Consider the following 23,228-nt stretch of genomic DNA (forward strand, 5'->3'; position numbering starts at 1 on the left):
ACATTTGAATCTTTTGAGTCTTTTAAATCTGTCTGGCAATGTTTTTTAATGTTGAAATCATCTGAATCGTCTTGAATCATCTTGTATCATTTAAACCTAATCGTGACCCCGAAACAGCCAAATACTCACATCCCTAATAAAGATCAATTCCATGCAGAAGAAACCGTTCCAACCACTGATGGGAAACGTTGACGATTCACTTATCAAGTCGAGCATTAAACAAACACGTAGAAACATGTAGACAATTAACCTTAATCGTGAACAACGTCGACACTGAAAAGCATTTGTTGCTTTCATCTCGAGTCTGTTCGGTTTTCGCCTGATTCGCAAACGAGCACATCAGTCAAAATCTAATTGTTGTCACTTAATTCCGATATTTCTCCCCTGGAGGTCAACGACGACAACAACACACTGTCATTCCTCAGTCAGTCGGCTGTAAAGATTCTTTCCGCGCCGATGCTTTTTCCATCGAGGCCGACGGTGTCGCCGGCACTCGCGGCGTTGCAAGAAGACGACGCACCGGCTCGTGTCGTTCAACAGTTTTTGCGACAAATGTGGTGTGTTACCATGGCGATTTACCCTTTTTCTTTAATCTTTAGACAAGTCAAAACAGTTCATGTATCGTTGGTACCTGGAAATATTGCTTAATATTTAGTATGTTGGTTACTTAAATGTACAATTACAGTTAAACTATTGAAAATCTAAACAGGAAAAACACACAATTGTTTTAGTTACAAATAAAAATTTGATTACATTTTTTTTAATTTTCTTTATTTCCAGCAAGAAATTGATGATTTAAAAAAAGATAATTGTTGTGATTATTTTAACTTACTTTGACTGCTGCAGACTATTATTTGTACGCTGTGAAAATTAACCTTAGTGGAAAAAATTGTGGCAACAAATGGACACATCATGAAACGAAATGGATTTAAGATACAGTTTGATTAACTCTTTTGATCCATTATCTTAAAATGAAACAAAATATATACATTCATGCTAATAAAAGCCACAGACGAAATTAGCATTAGCATTAGCCATTTAGCAGCAGCAGACCAAAAGATAATTGAAAAAACTTTGAGTAATTCCCTGTCAATTTCACAAGGAAAGCTCACTATTTAAATATCAGAAAGAAATACTTAAAATGTACTTAATATCTGAGGGAAATTTATTCATATTCACCGTTTGTGTCATTACTTAAGTTAACTACTGTATATGCTAATTATATCAATAAGACTAATCATTCTGTAGTTGTTCTAGAGGGATTATATATATATTATATATATATATATATAAATATATGTATTTTTATTATTATTTATAAGGAGAAGAAAAAGGTTCTTTTACTTCTGGGGGTTCTAATTTGTTCATAAAGTCCTCATTATAACACAAAGTCAGTGAAATGCTGAGCTGTTATGTTTGTTTACTGTCGAATGGCCCAAGGAGACCATTTAATGATCACAAGGAAGGTTAAAAAAAAAAAGTGAACTCATTTTTGGGTTAAAAACCGAGGTCTTCTTTTCAAACATACAGTTTCAAGTTTGCCCGAAAAGCAAATTTTATGCTCAAGTGGACAAAAGGATGTTGGGCCAAACAAATGCTAATGTTTTTGTAAAGCAGCTGCTCACAGCGATGGTTTCTCCGACTGAAGGAGAAAAAGAAAACAATCTTTTTTTCTCACTTTGTACGATACCCAAAGCTTTCAGTCGCAATTTTAAGGATAGCTTTATTGCATCAAAATATTTGAAAGAAAGGTTTTCGGAACCTACAGTGTAATATTGATTTGTCTTTAAATAAATTGATTCATTCATATATAGATAGATGGATAGATAGATCGGGAAATATATAGTTTTATTGGTGTTTTTTTTGGAATTGCTTAAAAAAAAAGAGATTTGATGCTTAAAAATCAAAATATTATGGATTTAAATTTGACAGTATTGACCAAATGGAATGTGGAATTGGAATCATTAACAAGTTTAATATAAAATAAATCGGAATTTTTATTTATTTATTCATTTTTATGGATTTATCGATTGATTTTCAACCACTACCATCTTTGTTATTTCAGATATACTACACAATAATAACAACAAATAAATAAACAATAATGTTCCTCTATTCTGTTGTTTTTGCTTCAGAGAGCGTCACAGAGGTCACGACAAACATCTACGTGACGAGTTTTGGGCCAGTGTCGGACACAGACATGGTGAGTATTCTTGTTTATTTGATTTATACCCGTTCATGTCCACATCTGTGTTTTAGATCTGGTTAGCGCTTTTCCAGACCAGGGTCACAAAGCGCTTAAACAGATGTATAGATTGACTTTAGAATCTCCTTGAGGAAACTTCCTGTTCAGTACAGAAAGTTTCATAAAAACAAGAACAAGAACAAAGTGCAAACAAAAGAACAAAGTTCAAGGATGACAAAGTGCAAATATAAAGAACATGGATTAAAGGGAATAACGCAAAGATGGATGGATGAATGGATGGATGGATAGATTTGCCCTTTGTCATCACTTGCACTTTTTTGTTTGCTCTTTGTTCCTGTTTTAATGAAACTTGCTGTACTGAAAAGGATACAAAGAAAAAGGATTATACCTACACATATTACCTTATGCTGATGACATCATCATATACTCTGTTATGTTGTACATTTATATTATCTCAGCATTCGATTTAGAAACTTTATAGCCCCTTAATCTTATCCCTTTTCGTCTACACGTCTTTTATCCAAATTTTATATTTTTGTTGTGTTATGGATTCCCTCGTTCTACGGGCCCTCATTAAAAACATCATCCAATGAAGGGCCGCGAAATATCCTGTGGTCCCCAGACAGATCCAGTATGATAAACTATCAATAACTTTTGAGAGTTTCTTGTATTAAAAATACACTAAAAACGATCATTAAAACAATATTTTTCATCATGTTTTTATAAAATATATGATCTTTTCTATCATTATAAACCCTAATTATTGTTTATTTTTTTCTAAATATATTTTATTTATTTATTTGAACCTTTGATCGTAGAGGAATCAACAAAATGACACAATCCAAAGAAGACAAAAACACAAATAAAATTGCATTACAAGTGAAAATGAAGGGCTGCATATAACAAGAGACCACAACACAAAATCATAAAACAACCGAAAAACTGAACCTTGACTGTTAAAACATATCAAACAAAAATTGATTAATTAAAAATTTGAAGTATTTTATCAATCCTGGCCTTAAAGGAAACTAGAAAGCCAAATTATCGTTGAACGGTTTTAACCCTGGAGTTCGATTTGTGTTCTTAAAATTAAACAACACCTCCACCACTATGAACCTTGAAGAAAATATTGACCTTTTTTATCTTTTAATCAACAAGATTCGACCAACGATCGCACTTTAAGAAAAAAATCTCCACATAAGCTCTTTTCTTTACCAATGCATACTAAAATGATCTCACTTGTGCAGCCTTGACAACCATCCCACTCACTTCCCACAAGAGATTTGAAACCTTGTTGAGCCCAGTTCTTTTCTTTTATTAAATATGAATCATTCCCTGAAAGGACATTGCCAACCGCTCTTAAATATGCAATGATCTCTACTCTTTTAGAAAAATCAACTCTTGACACTAATGATTTCCTCTTGAATGAAACGTTTTGATTTTTAATCTTATTTTTGTCCATAAGAACAGCTTCAGTAACTGTATGGCTTTTATATGACAATCTAGAATTCACAGGCATGTCCAGTTGAACACTTATAAATAATGTAAATATTGATTCACTCGGACACGAGGGTTGCATCTCTCTTGAGGAAATGACGCCAAGAATGGCCTCCTTCTGACGACAGAAGCCTGAGATTGTCCTGCGATGTTTTGCAGCCGTTGACATATTTGATGGTGCTGCTCTAATTGACTGCCGAGCACTGAGGGAGTGTTTTTTTTCTTCTCTCTCTCTCGGAGCTGACTAGACATCTTGTATGATGAAGTGAAATTAGTATTTCCCGCACTCTCGCAGGAGAAGCGCGTCAACTCATGACAAGGCTGCGCTCAAACTCATAAGCTCTCTCTGCAGGTGATGTAGAGACTCGCTAACTTGTGTTGGAACGCAAGCCGCAGGATGGATGATCTCGAAAAGCAGCTTTTTATTCCAGCAAAAAAAAAAAAATAGTCTGAATGCATTAGCAGTGACGCAGGTCTACGTAGAAGAAAAATAAATGAGTACCAAATCCCATAAATGGGGGGGCCAAAGATGAGAGTAAAAATGTCACTACACATTAAAGATAGTAAGTAAGTAAATAGGTCATTTTTATTTATATAGCGCTTTTCCAGACCAGGGTCACAAAGCGCTTAAACAGATGTATAGATTGACTTTAGAATCCCTCTGGAGATCTCCTTGAGGAAACTTCCTGTTCAGTACAGAAAGTTTCATCAAAACAAGAACAAGAACAAAGTGCAAACAAAAGAACAAAGTCAAGGAATGACAAAGTGCAACTATAAAGAGCATCGATCAAAGGGAATAACGCATAGATGGATAGATGGGTGGGTGGGTGGATGGATGGATGGATGGATGGATGGATGGATGGATGGATGGATGGATGGATGGATGGATGGATGGATGGATGGATGGATGGATGGATGGATGGATGGATGGATGGATGGATGGATGGATGGATGGATGGATGGATGGATGGATGGATGGATTTACCTTACCTTAGATGGATAGATTTGCACTTTGTCATCACTTGAGTTTTGTTTGAACTTTTATAGCCACTTAGACTTAGCCCTTTTTTTCTTCACGTCTTTTATCCAAATTTTATATTTTTGTTGTGTTATGGATTCCCTCGTTCGACGGGCCCTCATTAAAAACATCATCCAATGAAGGGCCCTGAAATATCATGTGGCCCCCAGAAAGATCCAGTACGATAAACTATCAATAACTTTTGAGAGTTTCTTATATTAAAAATACATTAAAAACAATCATTAAAACAATATTTTTTATCATGTTTTTATAAAACATATGATCTTTTCTAGCATTATAAACCCTAATTATTGTTTATTTTTTTCTAGTTCCAGTGCAACTCTTTGGCTGTAAGAAAAAAAATACACCCATAGAAACAGACCTTTTCGGTTTAGATGTCAAATGCTGTTGGAGGGGACAAAAAAAAACAAAGTAACTCTTTATTTCACACGATTGTACCGCCAAGTGTTGGCAACCCCCTCTGAGCTCAGATCACCTTTGGGGTTTTCACTGGGTTCAATTTTAGCCCCGATGTTTGATTCTCCTCGCATGCTCCACTTGGCACCATCATGAATCAATGGCTGTAGCACAAAGAGCAGTCATGTGACAGCGGGGAGGACACGGCAGCTATTTAAAGCCATATGTTTTTCGGAAAAAGACAGTGAGGTCACCGGGAGGTCTTTGCCGATACCAAAGTTTAATAATAATTCCTATTTTTATACGTTGTCTGCAGTGACGCCGTCACAACCTTTTTCTAAACACGCTTGTTACAGATTGAATGGGTTCACGATAGCTCCCGCAATTTGAACGTTTCATCGGAAGACGTCGCGGATCCTTCAGATCGCACAGTCTGGTACTTATCGTGAGGATATCACTGATCATTAGCCAGACGGGGATCAATCCTTCCTGCCGGCCACAGTGTGTTTCTCCTCTTCACGTGCAGAATAAACATGGCGGAGGATTCAAGTGTTTCTCTTTTAAGTTTTTTTTTGTTGTTTTTTTTCCCCAAAGACTGGCCTCAAAAGATAATAAGGTTTTATCCCTCAGGAAGCATCGCACTCTGAAACAGACAAGTCTGTCTTATCTTTTAATGCACTTCACAAGTCTCCCGGATCTCACATTTTCCCCGGCGTTGGCTCAGATGTTTTGTTTGCATTGTTGTCAAGACTCCAGACGTGTTTGGTATTCCGGGAACACGGCGTTGGCATTTGCACTTCAGCGCAATCATTGGTGAGGTAACACATGATAACAGTAGTGCATCAAGCGAGCCGCATTAAAAGGACGAATGAGGAAAGTTGTGTTTTCTGAGCAGGTTCGTTACATATGTACTCTTGGTGTGTACATTTATGGCACTGAGTGCATTTTCAAGGGATGTTTCACAACCATGGATGAAGAAAAAAATGATGTATGATGAAAAGGCACCTTGTTTGAAATATATATATATATATATATATATGGTGGCCCCATATGCCCCTAGGCCGAACTTTGCCCAGGTCTAATCCAGACTGGAATTCATCCAGTTATTTCAATAATCACTGCACTTGTCTTACTAGTTTTCTTATTAAGTTTATTTTTAGTTAACTTGTTTGAATTGTATTTATCTCTAAATGGTGTCAATAGTTAGATCATTTAATCTCAAACTATCTACACCACAAATGCATTATGTATTACTTAATATTACTACAGCTTGTGGACCGAATGGGCCAATTAAGATGACTAACACTTGGCCCCCGCCCCCTTTGTTGAGTTTGGTCAGCTTGGATTCAGCTAATTTTCGGGGGTTTTTATCCTTGTGTTTGCATGTTTCTCAATGAGCAAAAAGGCAAACTGACCCAATAAAGTACTCAAAGTTTTGTTTTCTTTTGCCCAGGAGGTCTGAAACTCAATTGCTCGAGGGGTCAGCAGAGGTCATGTCGTGTTGTGAAGGGGTCACACGCTAGTCTTTCATCGAAATTGTATTTTTTCTTGTGTTTTATTGCTTGGCCCGCACTCAAAAACACATTAAAATACCTCCATTCTGCTTGTCTGTAACGTTCCATATTGTGTTGAAGCCTCGACAAGAAGAATTGTTCCGGAAATAATTAAATAACTCTTTATTTTACGCAATTTTGTGAAATACGTTTAAAGTATAACACCGGAAATACTCGCAAATATCGCAAGCCCTTCCAGAGCGATTTCAGGTTACTGTCTATTTAGCGATATTAGGAGTAATTCATGTTTATAACTCTATTGTACTTTAAAAGTCTGAAACAAATGAGCATAAAATATAGACTTGTGTATCAGTTTCCATAGAAAATAAGTGAAATTTGAGTTAACCCTATAAGTGCCAAAAATAGTCCCCCAGGCTGACCTCATACTATAATCTATCAATAGCTACTAAATATTTAAGAGTTTCTTGCCTTAAAATAATATTTTTCATCAAGTTTCAGAACGTCTGATCTAAAGTAACATTCTAAACATTCGCAATATTTCTCTTGCTCAAGGGCAACACCTTTGCTTTCAGTACAAATTTATCCATAAAAGGTGTCAAAAAGACATCAGACCCTTTTCAGTTAAGATGTCAAATGCAGTTTGTGCTTCAATCATTTGACATAAAATGTGTGTGGCATCTCACGCAGGTGATCTTTTATTTGACTCTCGGGCGAGAAATGTGTCCAAATAGAAACGCTAACCCTGAGCTTTAACTGCATAATCTTATTTTCTAGTTCACCAGTTCCAAAGCTTCAAAGTTTATGTACAATCTTATGCAAGATCAGGAATCCTGGGAAACCAAAATAATACCAGTTTTATAGGTCAATAAAAAGAAAAGGAGAATAATCCTGTGGTGATCTCATGGATGAACAAACTTTAAGCAAAGAAAGTTTCACATTCAAAGACTTAACTGGGCTTTAATAGATTACTTTCCAGGCCCTGCAATTAAATAAAAACTGCAGTTAACTGCTGAGAACATACAAATGAAACGCAGGACCATTATTACCAAAGAAAATGATTTCCCTGTGGATTCATTTATTAAGTCATTAAAAAATAAATCTCATTATTCAAGCGGTCTCACTGTACTAGTTTTAAATGAGTCGTTACAATTATCTTGGTTGGTTTTTCTCAAAAGAAAAAGTAAAACCTAAAGGTCAGTCGGAGAAATGTCAGGATTATTATTTTTCTTAATCGACTTCCATATAATGAAGTGAACTTTAAAAATAAATCTTGAATATGAGTCACCTGACGGTGAAGACAGGATCTCATTATTAGTGAAGTGTCCACATCAATATTCAGATTCAGGGTTTTTAGTTTCTGTTTGTTTTTAGTACTGAGGGTTTTATTCATTACACAATGGGGTTAGAGGTGAGAAGTTACACAATTCTGACACTGGGGGAGCCAGAACTACATTTCTAATCATACTTATTGCTGCTTTAAATACATTTTTACTGACTTCCACAATTCTTCGTGAAATGTATTAATTCAAAAATATAAAGCCTCAACTCTACTACTACACCAATTAGTACACTAATTACATTTATTTTTAAATATTTTGTCACTATATTACAAATAAATAAATGCATTCAGGGCTGACAATGCTGTAGACGAGGTAATAGTCATTGATACTAAATGCTAAAGTATTCCTTTGGGTTCAATTTAGATGATAAAAAATGTTATTAGAATTTTGACTAGTTGACTAGTTGACTTCACGGATTGGATACGTATTAGAAGTGATGTTCTGATGAAGCTTCATGAAACACTGTCATTATTATCAGAGCCCACTAGGTGGCGGTCTCTGCACTATTTACCTTTGTTTTTTTTACAACTGTCATAATGAAACCCATAATTTTTGAACTGATGGCGCCACCTACTGACCTCTAAACAATATGAAACTGTTTCATGGAGCTTCATCAGACCATCACTACTTATTAGTGGCATATGTAAGTAAGTAATGTAGTCACTTCTTCTAGATATTTTCTTCTCCCGTTTTCCTCCACAATTTGTTGTCCTGTATAGAGATCATACACGTTTAATTTTGAAATTGTGGCTGAGCAGAAAATGTATCCAAAAAATATTATATTAAATTGATTTCTATTAACATAATCAAAAGTTATTTGATAATTGTTGTCATTTATAACAGCGTTTTATAGATGGGTGGATGGATGGATGCATAGATGGATGGATGCATGGATGGATGCATATGTGGATGGATGGATGGATGGATGGATGGATGGATGGATGGATGGATGGATGGATGGATGGATGGATGGGTGGGTGGATGGATGGATGGATGGATGGATGGATGCATAGGTGGGTGGATGGATGGATGGATGGATGCATAGGTGGGTGGTTGGATGGATAGACTTTATTAAACCATCCGGAGATCTCCTTCGGGAAATTCAGTATAATGTATAAAATATGCCATCAAATTAAAGCGTAATTCAAATTTCAACGTCGACTCAGTGTTTAGGTATTTTAATGTTTTTAAGTTGTTGTTTTTTGGCCGAAGACAACCAAGTTCCAGTTGCTACATTAAACTGAACATACATGGTTGCCTATAACTCTAAAAATAAGTTTATTTTTCGAGTTATAGACTTTCAATATTCATAAAGTCCTTTAGTTCTTTTACATTTTATTTGAAGTTTAGCCAACACATTAAAAAGCCTACAACAGTATATAAAGTGGCCCTTGAGTAAATGGAATTGGCCAGCCCTGGTCTGTACCATTGGCTCTGTAATGATATCATGGACGTCCTGTGTTCCAATTACAAACTGCTGTCATATCAAGTGTCCCAGAAACGTCGGCATCTCACCCACCCTAAGGGCCACTTGTTCGCTCCTCCCAGGACCCCGAGACAGAACATCTGGCTTTGAATGCCCGACAACAGAGGGTTGATCAATGTGTAATGAGAGTATAACCGTTAATCCAAACATCAATCCATGACTCTCTGGGGGGGGAAGACGGAGCCGACTACATCATTATACACGGTTCTCACAGCACAACTCCGGTATGTGGGTTACTATCTTGATGCTGATCTGCCGTAAGTAGCTTCCTTCTTCTTACTTCGCCCCGCGCTCAGGTTTATTCATGACATCCCATTCACTCGTGTCAAGGAACATTTAGTCGTCTCATGGTGGTATTTGACAAGTCTACCATTCCGACTGTCAGAGCCGCCGCTCGCTCCACCAAACACGACAGCTAAAGTCTGATCTCACCTCATTTCCAAATCTCTGTGGGCTCGTGGAGGAGCTCCAGCACGCAGCCAATGGGTTTTTAAAAAATGTAGGCAACAAATCCGCCGTATCCAACAGCAAGTCTGAGATCAGAATAGAAGTGAGGTTAGTGGAAATGTTCCGGGTGAACCCGGGGATACCGCATCAATCACATCGCCCTGGATTCACTTCTAAGTCAGATTAATTCCTCTTCATGAGAATACGGAGACTTTAAGAAACTCATTAGAGTCGCAGAACTATTCAAAGTCCATTAATCATGAAGTCTAAATCTCCTAGAAGGTTTTTTTTTTTTTTTTGACGATTTTTTTATCCACACCCATAAAATCCGAAGGAGACCAGCTTGGCTGCTCGACAGGTTTGCGTCATTAAAATGAAGAACCGATGATGCTGAGAGCCAACCTCTCCACTCCACATTAGCATCTGAGTGGTGGGAAAATAATGTTACGGATTTCATCACATTGTTATAATAACATTCATAAATACAGGAACAGTTTTTCTCCATTTGTAATATTTGACATGTAAAAAGAAATATTTAAGTTTATATGTCCTAATTACGCCAGACTACATCTTGGAGGATTTCCTGGATCTTTTCAACCACCAAGTTTTGTGGTTTTATTTAAGTTTTTCGAGCAAAAACCTTCTCTTAGTTCTGGCCTTTAAACTTTGACATTAACCTTAATAGAAATCATCCTTTTTTTCACCTATTGTCACTAGTGGGTTAACAATAAGCAATAAATCCAAAGCGTATCCAGTTTTTAAATTCCAAACTTGTTCAGTCAATAAATCCAAAATGTATCCAGTATTAAATCCAAAACGTATCCAGTTTTTAAATCCAAAACATATTCGGTCAATAAATCCAAATAGTATCCAGTATTAAATCCAAAATGTATCCAGTATCAAGTTTTTAAATTCAAATTATATCCAGTCAATACATCCAAAACGTATCCAGTCAATAAATCCAAAACATATTAAGTTTTTTAAATTCAAAACGTATTCAGTCATAAATCCAAAATGTATCCAGTCAATAAATCCAAAGGATATCCAGTCGATAAATCCAAAGCGTATCCAGCCAACAGATCTAAAGCGTATCCACTCGATAAATCCAAAGCGTATCTAGTCGATAAATCCATAACTTATCAAGTTTTTAAATTCAAAACGTATTCAATCAATAAATCCAAAATGGATCCAGTATTAAATTTAAAACGTGTCCAGTCAATAAATCCATAAGGTACCAATTTTATAAATTCAAAACGATTCAGTCAATAAATCCAAAACGTATTCAGACAATAAATCCAAAACGTATCTAGTTAATAGTTTAGCATCTCAATCTGTGACTCACACCTGTAGATTCAAGAGGTTGTGTTTAGTAACTTGTACTCATGCACTTGGAAAATATAGTCCAAGTTAGTTTGTTTTGTTTTTCACAACTACAAGTCTTCAATTACACATGCGTACCATGGATTATGAGTATGAATGTGTAGTTGAATGAATACAAGTTGATTGCAGTTAGTTGCGAGTACACGAGTAGCACCCGTTTTAACTTCATAGACGTATATTTCCTGTCAACTAAGGTCATATCAGAATAAATAACAAATACAAAAATACACATTTGTTTGAAACCAAGGACAAAAGGATGAATATCAATTTGTTCCCTCATTTTAAAGTAGGCTTCTCAGGAATAAATGTATTTCTGACAAACCAAAAACCCTTTATTCTAAAAAAATAAATAAAAAGATCCAGATATGAGAACCAGTTTGGACTTGTAACGGATTAAAGTTGGAATGTTTGAGGTCAGTCCGGCAGCAAGTAGGATGTCAAATATTGTTTGGTTTTTTCTCTTATAAGTTGACTCTTTAATAAGCTTGTCAGTTTCCAGAAAGATCGGAGTTGAGGTTGTCATTCTCTGACAGCCATCCTTCCATCTATTTGATCCTTGCACTCCAGGGTTATGGGAGGATAAGAGCTATACCTACAGGAGACTAAGGCATTAATAAAGCTTTCATTAATCACATTGTACATCGGATGAGCAAGTCACGATGTTGTTAAGGAGCCTCATAAATGATTGCGACAGATTTGCGCGTCAAAAAACAAGCTCCTGCCGACCATATGGAGTCTGACAACTTCCCCGCGCTCCCTCTTGTGGAAATGAATTCCGGAGTGTGATGCAACGTCCCATCAGCATCCATAAATCACCATGTCCACCGCAAACAAACTGTGGGTGAACTATAGCCAGGATGATATCAAGTGAAAACTTGGAGATTGACATGAGCAGGATTGTTGTGCACCTGACACGCAGCAGCGGGATGTAGGTGTAGTTTTAGCTCAGCCAGCATGATAACCTCCTCCAGCTCAGTCCAGGGAATAACTGTTCCCCCGTCTGGCAAAAGTAATGTAATCACTTCACCGCTGCCCAGGTTGGCCCCGGGGCCTCCCACCAGTTGACATGGCTTCACCTTTCTTCTCCGAGACTAATTCCGACTGGTCTACTGCGTCTCTGTCTGTGGCTCACATGTAATCATAGTCTCCTTCTTTTGCTCTCGCCGCTCAAGTCCAAGCATTATAGCTTCGCTTTAAGCCTTTTCTTGATTCTCTATTTTGGATTCTGACTCTGAGAGAAGTGTTTAAATCCATGCATTCAGGATTTAACCACAATCTTAACTTCACAGTAGAGCAAACAATTCAAGCTTAAATGTAATAAAAACAGATTATCATTAGGAAAAAACTCTTTTGTTTTCACTTTAGTAAAATAAATACTCAATATAACATGTTTTTTTAACTGAAGAAAAGCAAATATCTTGTATATCTGGAAAAAAAAAATAGAACCAAAATGTTGACAGAAATAAACTACATATTTGTGTTTAGAGTATTTTTATTAATATTAGTTTTATTGTTGTTGATAGATAAAATGTTTATTTCAAGTCATGAATATATACAATCTTGATTATAAGTTGTACTTGTTATTATTATTGTTGTTGTGATACATTTTCATTTTAAGTTGTATAAGTAATTACTGCCGTTATTGTTGTTAGAATACTTGTTGTTGTTGTAATAAAATATCATTTAAAAGTCGTGTAAATGATCGTTGTTGTAAAGATAAAATGTTCATTATTAGTCGTGTTATTTATTCTTATTGTTGTTGTCTTCAGGATCAACCTTAATTTAAATGTAGTTGTGTAAATTATTATTTTTGTGTATAAGTAGAAGCATTGTTGTTAGGATTAAATATTAATTTCAAGTTGTGTAATTTATTGTTATTGTCTTTAGGATTACATTTACTTATTAAGATGTTTTTTATTAGAATAATTATTGTTAAAAATGTTGACTAAAAGTAATCTAAATGATTGCTGTTGTTTGGGTGTTGATAGTTGTTGTTATAATATAGTTATTATTAATACAAGTTAATATTGTCATAGATTTTAGGATAGTTGTTGTTTGTTAGGATTAAAAGTGCAATTTTAAACTATTATTTTTATCAAATTATTAACACTATTTAACCATCAACACTCCTGTAAGATACTACTCTAGTATGTAGTCGTCATTAAACATTTCACATGGTCAGAAATATATATATAAGAACAAATACGTTGAGGTAAACTGTGACAATATGTTGAACATTGTTGTCACCGAGTCTCAAAACAAACCTGTAAATCATAAAGTACGATGTAGCGAAAACTCTACATTACATCTGAAAGAACCTAAAACGTAAGCAGGGGAAACATTTTTTCCCTTTAGATTGATTTGATGCAGATGAAATGGGACAACAGTGTCTTCAGGATGTTTTAAAGTTCAAGGAAAACAACTTAATCTGTTTTGTTTGTCATTTGGGTATCAGAGAAAATCTTTTATGAAGTGTGGAAGTTTCACAGCAGCATTTATGTTTTGGTGAACAAATGTTTTCCCAGCGTCCATAAAACAATGTTTATCTTCAATATATTAAGACTATTATTCATGAGTAGACGCTCGCGTCTGCTCAGGGCTGGTGAGGGATTTTAACTTCACTAATCTACACGGCGTTAAAAGATTGTTTTATGAAGAATATAATAGATTTAGAGGAGAGAAGCGTCTTATTGAAACAGGTCATTTCAGTACATCTGGATAATAAAAGAGCAAAAAAAAGCTTTAAAGGATCTTGAGAACAACAATGATGTAACGACACGAAGATTCTTAATCCAGTTTAATGTGGGTGAAGCTTAAATTAATTCTTTCTCTTGGAGGAAAGTTGTAGCTTCATTCTTCATTAATATTTTCTTGCTACTGAGCGTAGAATTCTTATCTTATTCTCTCCGCATATAGTAAAGGAATAAAGAACATTACATTATTTTGTCATTATCATAACTTTTTTATAGTTTAAATCAAACATCATTTTTTTAAGTAATGTGTATAAGTGAACAAAAGGAGCCTCAATCCTAAGTGAAACTACACAGAAGTCCAAAAAAGCACAAAACGGAAATGATAATTTTGTGATAGAGATCTTTAAATTAAACAGGTAAATATGTTTTAAAAAGAAAAATCTGAATAATAAACAATATCAAAGGAAAAGTCAAGCGTTTTTCCGGCTAATATTTCTACCACAAAACACAGATTATATTTCGACATTTTTTGATCAATCGTGAGATACTTTAAAACTGTGTTTTATAAAGTTTTATAAAGTGCAGTAAAAAATAATGTATCGCTTTTGTGAAGTCCATAAAACGTTAAAGAGAATCTTTAATCTTTAGTACATCGAAATAATTGTTCCAAAGGCTATAATCAAACTGATATTATAAAACACCTTTTATTGATTATTTTTTGCAGGATGTATTAAAAAAAGTGAAAAATGTATATGTTTAATGGTTAACAATACAACAAAAACGATGTAAATAATAAGATAACTAACTGGATAGAAATTTAAAGCAGCATTGTATATGTCATAGATGCGTATATTAAGGGTTGTTTAATAGCGAACGCGAAAAAAATAAAATAATAATACATTAAATGATTGATAGAGAAATCATATTGAAGCTTAATCTCATCAAATAATCTGCTTTAAGGTGACAGTGTTGCAACGACCTAGACTTCAAGCCCCAGAAATTAATTATCGGTTGAAATAATCAGTTTGAATCTCAAAAGCATGTGTCATCTGACGTACTTTGTTCTGTAATCTATGGCTGACAAATGTCAGAATCATATTTTTACTTCCACATGCATCACCATAAAACTGACACCAACCTTTAATAATTGTTTAATTGTCGTCTGTGTTTACGGCCGCTGACTTGAAAAGGCCGCTTTGAAAACCGGGTGTTGTGTTGGAAGCTCGGGTCTGCCGTCATGCAGAAATCAATCACTGCTTCCCTGGAGGAACACCAGCTGGCATTTGAACTGATTACACCATTTGGCTTCAGGTGGAGATTGAGAGATCGGAATGGGGGAAAAGTGTAGACAATCTTCGAATTAAGTCCCTGTCTTAACAGGAGGATTCCTGTCCAAGATAAACAAACAACCGCTCGACTGAGCCGGGGCCAGACAGACGGTCCACTATTGACTTCGCTGGATCACTTTTACTGGTATTGGCAAGACTCCGTTGGCCCAGATCTGCAATAATTATAAAAGGGACTGGACTGTGAGACGATTCAATATATCAGACAGAGGGCAGATCCAGAACATATTTTTATGTCTTCACAGTGGGAGCCAGAGGTCTGGGGCCATTTCTTTTCTATATTTATACCTACTGGTAATCTGACAAACTGGAGCAGCTTAGAAAGGAATACATTAAATTATTTAAATCAGTATAACCTTGATAAAGGCAAAATATAGAATTGAGAAACAAAGGTTTTTCTGAAAGAAAAATATTTTAATGAATGGATCATTGCATTCAATATGACTACATATGGCTAAAAACTTTTTTTTTCTGTAGCGAATGCATATGTAATTGTGCACACATGGCTGCAGTTATTAGAAGTAAATGCAGAGACCATGTGTTTCATTCTAGCTTTGAATTATTTATATATTTTCTACTCCTGTAATCCCTTAAAGTGACATACTACCCTTTTTTTCTGGGTTTTTTGTTTTTTTCCCCACATACATGTGTCATTACAACACGCAGTACTTTTCTTTTAACTAACTAGTAACAAGCAACCATAACTACTTCCGAAACTGTTAAAATAAAGAGACAGTTATTTATCGATAAAAGCATTTTGTCCGTTTTATTAATCATTCTACTTGCATGCATTAGCCTTAAAGCCTATTTTTTATTATTATCAGAGATCCTTCTATTATTTTAAGGTAACTTTTTTACGAGAGCGGGACAGAGACGGCTGTTGCATTTAGAAGAAGAAAAAACTACACAACAAGACCCTGATTTATATAGAAAAAGATGACTTAGAAGCATTTTTTTCTATTTCGGAGCTATGCAAATTAAAATGTCAATACATTGTCAATATTATAAATATACATATATCAACAGCCATCACAGTGGACATCAGTTTGTTTTGAAATTCTCCTATTGGTCTGTTAAAACCCGATCAAAGCATTAGATATAGTGAACAAGGTTGGAATGTTTGCAGATGATGTCATTATTTGCATATAAATGTGTGAAATATGAACGAGTCAGCGTTAGGATCATAAACCTTAAGTCTTTGTGACTAACATCCAAGTGTTCATGATGACCAATCCCAGTGTGTTTGACCCCCTACATCCCCCTCCAGTTCCCCTGCCTGGATGCACAACTGTTTTCATGTCGGCCTGGTTGAAATCTCCTGCCGCAATGAAAACACCCTCTGGATGTGTAGCCGTGATAGTCTTATACAGAACACTCTGGACAGCTGTTGTGCGAACTCTCCGGGGTATGTAAACAGCCGAGATGATGACTGTAGTACGATCCTCTCGACGGAACAGTTTGAATTTTACAGTAAGTGGTTGTACATCAGGAGAACGATCCGAGGCCGTTTCATTATATGCATATGGGTAGAGGTTCTTGGGGGACACATTTGGTTGGCATAAATCTGGACCATCCAGTGGAGTAGAACATAACACGGAACTAAAGTTCAGAAAATAAACAGTCTCCTCTCTCCCCCTCGCAGGAGTACACCATAGACGTGTTCTTTCGTCAGAGCTGGAGAGACGAAAGGCTGAAGTTCGACGGCCCCATGCAGGTTCTACCTCTGAACAACCTCCTGGCCAGTAAGATCTGGACTCCTGACACCTTCTTCCACAACGGGAAGAAATCCGTGGCGCACAACATGACGACGCCCAACAAACTTCTCCGACTGGTGGACAACGGCACGCTTCTCTACACGATGAGGTGAGAAAAACACAAGAAAGCAAAGAACTTAACGCTAGAAAAAGCTATCTTCTTTCTTTCTTTCTTCAATACAAATTACTTACTTACTTATACCTCCGAACTGCCTGCCTGTAACACCCATGTTGTAATGACATCACAACAAGAAAAATTGTTCGCGAAAAATATCATACAAGTCTATATTTCAAGCTTGTTTGTAGCAGAAGCTAAAGAGCTAACATGCTACACAGACGGGCTAAACATGCTCCCAGTGTATACTTTACTTTCTTTGAAAAAAGAAACACTTAAAAACATCCAAATACCTCCAAACTGCTATTCTGTAATGTCCCTCTTTAAAATGACAGCTGGAAGAGAGAAATTGTTTTGTAAAAACATTGAACAAGTCTTTATTTTAAGCTTGTTTGTAGCAGAAGCTATAGGGCTATCATGCTAAAACGACGGGGTAAACATGCTTCCAGTGTATACTTTTCTTTCTTTGAAAAAAGACACTTAAAAACATCTAAATACTTCCGTACTGCTCGTCTGTTGTGACCATCTTGTAATGACAGCTGGAAGAGAGAAATTGTTTTGTAAAAACATTGAACAAGTCTTTATTTTAAGCTTCTTTGTAGCAGAAGCTAAAAGGCTAACATGATACACAGACAGGAAACAATCTGGGTAAACATTTCGGGAGCTCTCAGTGTATACTTTTCTTTCGTCCAAAAAGACACTTGAAAACATCAAAATAGCGCCAAACTGCTCGTCTGTAATAACCATCTTGTAGTGACATCTCCAAAAGAGAAAAAGTTTTCTGAAAAACATTAAACAAGACTATATTTTAAGCTTGTTTGTAGCAGAAACTAAAGGCTAACATGCTACGAGGACGGGATAAACATGCTCCCAGTGTATACTTTACTTTCTTTGAAAAAAGAAACACTTAAAAACATCCAAATACCTCCAAACTGCTATTCTGTAATGTCTATTTTGTAATGACAGCTGGAAGAGAGAAATTGTTTTGTAAAAACATTGAACAAGTCTTTATTTTGAGCTTGTTTGTAGCAGAAGCTATAGGGCTATCATGCTAAAACGACGGGGTAAACATGCTTCCAGTGTATACTTTTCTTTCTTTGAAAAAAGACACTTAAAAACATCTAAATACTTCCGTACTGCTCGTCTGTTGTGACCATCTTGTAATGACAGCTGGAAGAGAGAAATTGTTTTGTAAAAATATTGAACAAGTCTTTATTTTAAGCTTGTTTGTAGCAGAAGCTAAAAGGCTAACATGATACACAGACAGGAAACAATCTGGGTAAACATTTCGGGAGCTCTCAGTGTATACTTTTCTTTTGTCCAAAAAGACACTTGAAAACATCAAAATAGCGCCAAACTGCTCGTCTGTAATAACCATCTTGTAGTGACATCTCCAAAAGAGTTTTCCGAAAATCATTAAACAAGACTACATTTTAAGCTTGTTTCTAGCAGAAGCTGAAAGGCTAACATGCTACGGGACGGGATAAACATGCTCCCAGTGTATACTTTACTTTCTTTGAAAAAAGAAACACTTAAAAACATCCAAATACCTCCAAACTGCTATTCTGTAATGTCTCTCTTGTAATGACAGCTGGAAGAGAGAAATTGTTTTGCAAAAACATTGAACAAGTCTTTATTTTAAGCTTGTTTGTAGCAGAAGCTAAAAGGCTATCATGCTACACAGACAGGAAACAATCTGGGTAAACATTTCGGGAGCTCTCAGTGTATACTTTTCTTTCGTCCAAAAAGACACTTGAAAACATCAAAATAGCGCCAAACTGCTCGTCTGTAATGACCATCTTGTAGTGACATCTCCAAAAGAGAAAACGTTTTCTGAAACCATTAAACAAGACTACATTTTAAGCTTGTTTGTAGCAGAAGCTAAAAGGCTAACATGCTAAACGGACAGGAAACAATCCGGGTAAACATCACGATATCTCATTTTCATCTTTATCTTAAATTTCGGGCTGACATTTTTAAAAACTGGATCCATTATGACAAAAAACAGAATATTTATCTCTTCTTACAAACTAAATGTTAAATATTGTGTAGTTTCTTTTTTGCGGCCGACAGATCAGACGATCTTCAATGCGATGATTGCGTCTCATTTTAAAGTCTCGGCATCTGACGATGACTCACTTCAAGGGAACCGTTTATGATAATTGAGACGTGATAATGATTCATCATCAATTGTGCCACAGACATGTTCGCCGGAGTGAGAATCTCATGCCGGGATCCCAGAGTGTGAGAGGAGATTTACAGTCGCTGGGCGGATTGTAAAACAGCATTAAACCATTAAACCAGACAAGCAGTGAGGCAGAAGTCCGTGAAGGAAGAGATCAAACATTTTCAATAAACTTGAAAAAAAGGGATTTAAATATCAAGTCCTTTCACAATAAAACTAAATTAAAGGATGGTTCAAAAGTATAAAGAGGTTTATTGACCGAATTATTTTTTTCTAAATTGGAAGTTTTTATATCTTTACTTGATTAAAAGGTTCAGACTTTGCGATCTGAAAATATGTTTGTAGTCTGTCGTAACTTGTGTGCATCTAATAAAGTAAAACGCAATCATCGTAACCATCATAAATTAAAGGTAAGAAAAAGGCACTTTCACTGATTTATTTCACGTCATTTATTTCCTTTTATGAGCAATAAAAGGAGCTGTCTTTATTAGTATTTAAAAAATATATATATTCCTGGTATCTTTTTGCAGATTGGTCAAGGTGATGCACTTACTTTTGTGAGCCCGTATTTAATTAAACTTGAGTTTGTCGTAAAAACACTTTTCACACATTTTATCTGATGAAATATATTTGGAAGACTGAACTCGCTAACGTCAACTGGCTGTGCTGATCGGGAAAGTATTTAGTACAAATCCAAGACGACATTCGTTTAGTGAGCAATTATTATTGAGCTAAGCTAAGCTTCAGTAATATATTTTTCTTGGTGTATGGAAAAAAAGAATGTTTTTTTGGGAACTCTTGATAAGTGTTTAACTGAGTAAGAAGCACCTAAAAAACACTCACAATGTATGTGTGTCCTCTTTTTGGGGATTCAGAATATGTTATATAAAGCTAAAAACGTCTGCATACATCGCAAAATTATTTCTCTCGATACTGTATCGATATTCACAGCCCTGTAACGAATAAAGGGAGATTAAAATAATGCAGTTTTATTGTAATTATTTTCAATAAACATGCAAATATCACAATTTTTTTTTTGTATTGCAATAACACTTCCGGCTGCTAGATGGCAGCAGTCATTACGTCCATCGCAGCTAAAGGAACATGGAAATCCTGTGAGATCCCAGCCATGACTGAGGACAAGAGGATACAGTCGACTCCAGCAGCTTTAAAAGCTTATGTTTGGACATTTTTTGGTTTCAACACCAGAATCAAGTACTCGGACAATACTACTAATGCTGTGTACCCTTGTTCCTACAGTTTCACAGTTTATAACAATGATATTATATCTTTGTCTCTGTATCATGTATATATGTATCATATTCCAAGATTCTTGTCAATACACACCACTAATGAATCCACGAAAATAATCCCCAGCGTCGGAAAGATGCAGTAGCCCTGGAAAGGAATAAAAGAAAGACACACAAATGTCAGTAAATAACTCAAATGCTGATAGACATGTACGAGCCGGCTGATGGAGACGAGGATTTCCCGTCCACAGATGTTTAAGACAAGAGGGACCATATTCCGTACTTCCTGGCTCAAGATGTGCGTCACACGCTCAAGTAGATTTCCGCTAATGAGGCTGACAAATGGCCGAGGGCAAGCCCCGAAGTCCAAATCAGTGGACAGAAGTGCCACTGCGGAGTACTGCCCCCTGGACCAGGGCCAGCCGTTCGACTGTCGTTGTCCTTTGATTTGTCCTTCACGTCGCTGTCAAAGAGGTGGGCCACTTTTCCAGTGACATTACGGGAGCATCCGAAAGTACAACCAGTCACCCAGTAAGCAGTGAGTCACTCGGTAGAGTAACCTCCGATGGAAAAACATAAGAAACACAAATGGATTTGGAGGAAATAAAAGCGGTGGAACACTCTTCAGAGTTATTCAGCTTTGGAGAATAAATCTATTTTAATTGGGGGTGAACGTGGGGCTTCTCAGCGAGTGTGCAAATGGACACCTCTGTGTTGATTGGCACTCCACACCAAACAACCGGCTTGAATCCATGTAATCAGCGGCCGGGCCCGGCAAACACCGTGACGGGTCTCTCGCTTTATGATTGCATCGTTATTTTGGACGGCGAGAGCCGCTATTGTCTGACAGCGTCGCTGCCGGCCAAGCTTTTTTTTTTTTTTGTGTGTGTGTGTGTGTTTATCTCTTGCTCTCTGCTGACCTCGGTCCACGGATGAATGAAGCAGTTGCTTGGATGGTTATTTTCCTAGTTCTAAGACTGTGTCTGAACAGGCTTCAATCTTTGTTCATCCCTTCGAGGCGACACCTTTTCACCTGGGGATCCAATTGGAACCCTCCACTCACACAGCAACACAACAACCCTTCAGTTGATGCTCTTCTTCCTTTAGGTCTTAGGAAGTGGGGAGGTCCAGGTGGGAAATGTATGCTTCTATCCAACAAGTTTCTAGTGATCCATTTATGTAACTTCATGTGTCCACATTTTCAAAGACCAGAAGGTCAGGGGTCTGCTTTTCACGGACTTCAGTCAGATAAAATCAGCTAAGAGAAAATGGCAAACGAAGAAAAGGTAAAAAAAAACATCTCACCGCTGAATCCATGGGAGCTCTAGAGTCCCATGTAGAGTCTGTGTTTTTCTTAGGCTTGTTTTTTGGAATAAACTTGACCCAAAAATAAAGTAAAAAAGAAAGTTATTTTCAACATAAAACCCTTTTCAGATATTAGTAATCAATACTTGAACTGAACAAATGCCTCAGGGACTAGTTAAATGAACTGTTTTGGTGCGTAAAACCCTCAGGGCCGCTCCAATGGTTTTGGTTTTTGGGAACTAGGAGCAAAAAGAGTTGTTTAAAACCGTTAAGGTTTCACAGTATAGTTGTGATCTCACACCTCTGAAGCAGTTCATGGGGGTTCAACCGTGTCTAGACGAAGACGTTGAGGGTCACATTGAGAGTGTCGTCATTATTCACCACATTGCACTTGCTCATGAGGCGCGTGGCTGTCAGCCAAGATTGTTTAATGTTCATCAAAGGTTATTTTTATCTGTCGTCACCTCAGTCAGTCTTTGGTTGGCATGAAGCTGGACTTACTGGGGTCAGTTGCAAAGAGGAGATCACTCGACAAACTACTGGATGATGACAGTCATCCTCTAAACACTGTCATCAGTGAGCAGAGAATTATCCTTAAAGAAACTGGCAGCCAGTGAAGAGATTTAAGGAATCGGAGAAATGTGAGTTCTTCTACTAGAGCGGTACATAATTCTCGCTGCAGAGTTTTGTATTAACTGCAGGCGAGACAGTTCCTTCTTGTTAAGACATGAAAACAAACTGTTGCAATAGTCCAGGCAAGAACACACAAACTCATTAAAGTTTTTCAAATCTAATTTAATCTTTAAATTATTATAACTTGAAAATGGACGTTAATATGTTGCCACAAACCAGTGCCATGCTTAAAGAGTGGCACATATATTCAAGTACAACTGGAGGCCAAGCTAAAACGAACTGCCATCATTGGAGCTAAACATTCCTTTGGTAGGTAAAAACTAAATTAGGTCTTGAAGCTTCTAAAAGAGTGATTGGTCCATTAGAACTCAGGTTTAATCAATATTGAACTTAATTAGGCGTTTCATGATAAAAGGCTCGAAGGGTTTAAGACTTCAAAATCGGTACCATCACCTGTCTTTTCATGCACCTACATTGGGCAAAAAATACCTCTTCTGTATTGAAGAATATCATGTTGAGCGGCTCTCCCACTCGTCCGGAAAATTGTGCGACAAGAAGACGTGTTTCAAACAACCTTGCAGCAGCAGAGGGACTCATGTGATAAGAATAATGATAATCACTCTATCCACCCTTCATGCCAGG

At 36.5% G+C, this 23,228-nt stretch overlaps 1 protein-coding gene across 2 annotated transcripts in view; it reads left to right on the forward strand.

Moving 5' to 3' along the window:
• Positions 1 to 23,228, forward strand: part of gabra3 (gamma-aminobutyric acid type A receptor subunit alpha3) — a 125,806-nt gene that overhangs the window by 74,719 nt on the left and 27,859 nt on the right. For both annotated transcript variants that reach the window (XM_087806658.1, XM_087806659.1), the window contains exons 4-5: positions 2,136 to 2,203; positions 16,987 to 17,207. In XM_087806658.1, coding sequence (XP_087662784.1) covers positions 2,136 to 2,203; positions 16,987 to 17,207 — 289 coding nt within the window. The remainder of the gene's footprint in view (positions 1 to 2,135; positions 2,204 to 16,986; positions 17,208 to 23,228) is intronic.

Source organism: Callionymus lyra, chromosome 14 (assembly GCF_982586985.1).
Source record: "Callionymus lyra chromosome 14, fCalLyr1.hap1.1, whole genome shotgun sequence".
Lineage (NCBI taxonomy): Eukaryota > Metazoa > Chordata > Actinopteri > Syngnathiformes > Callionymidae > Callionymus > Callionymus lyra.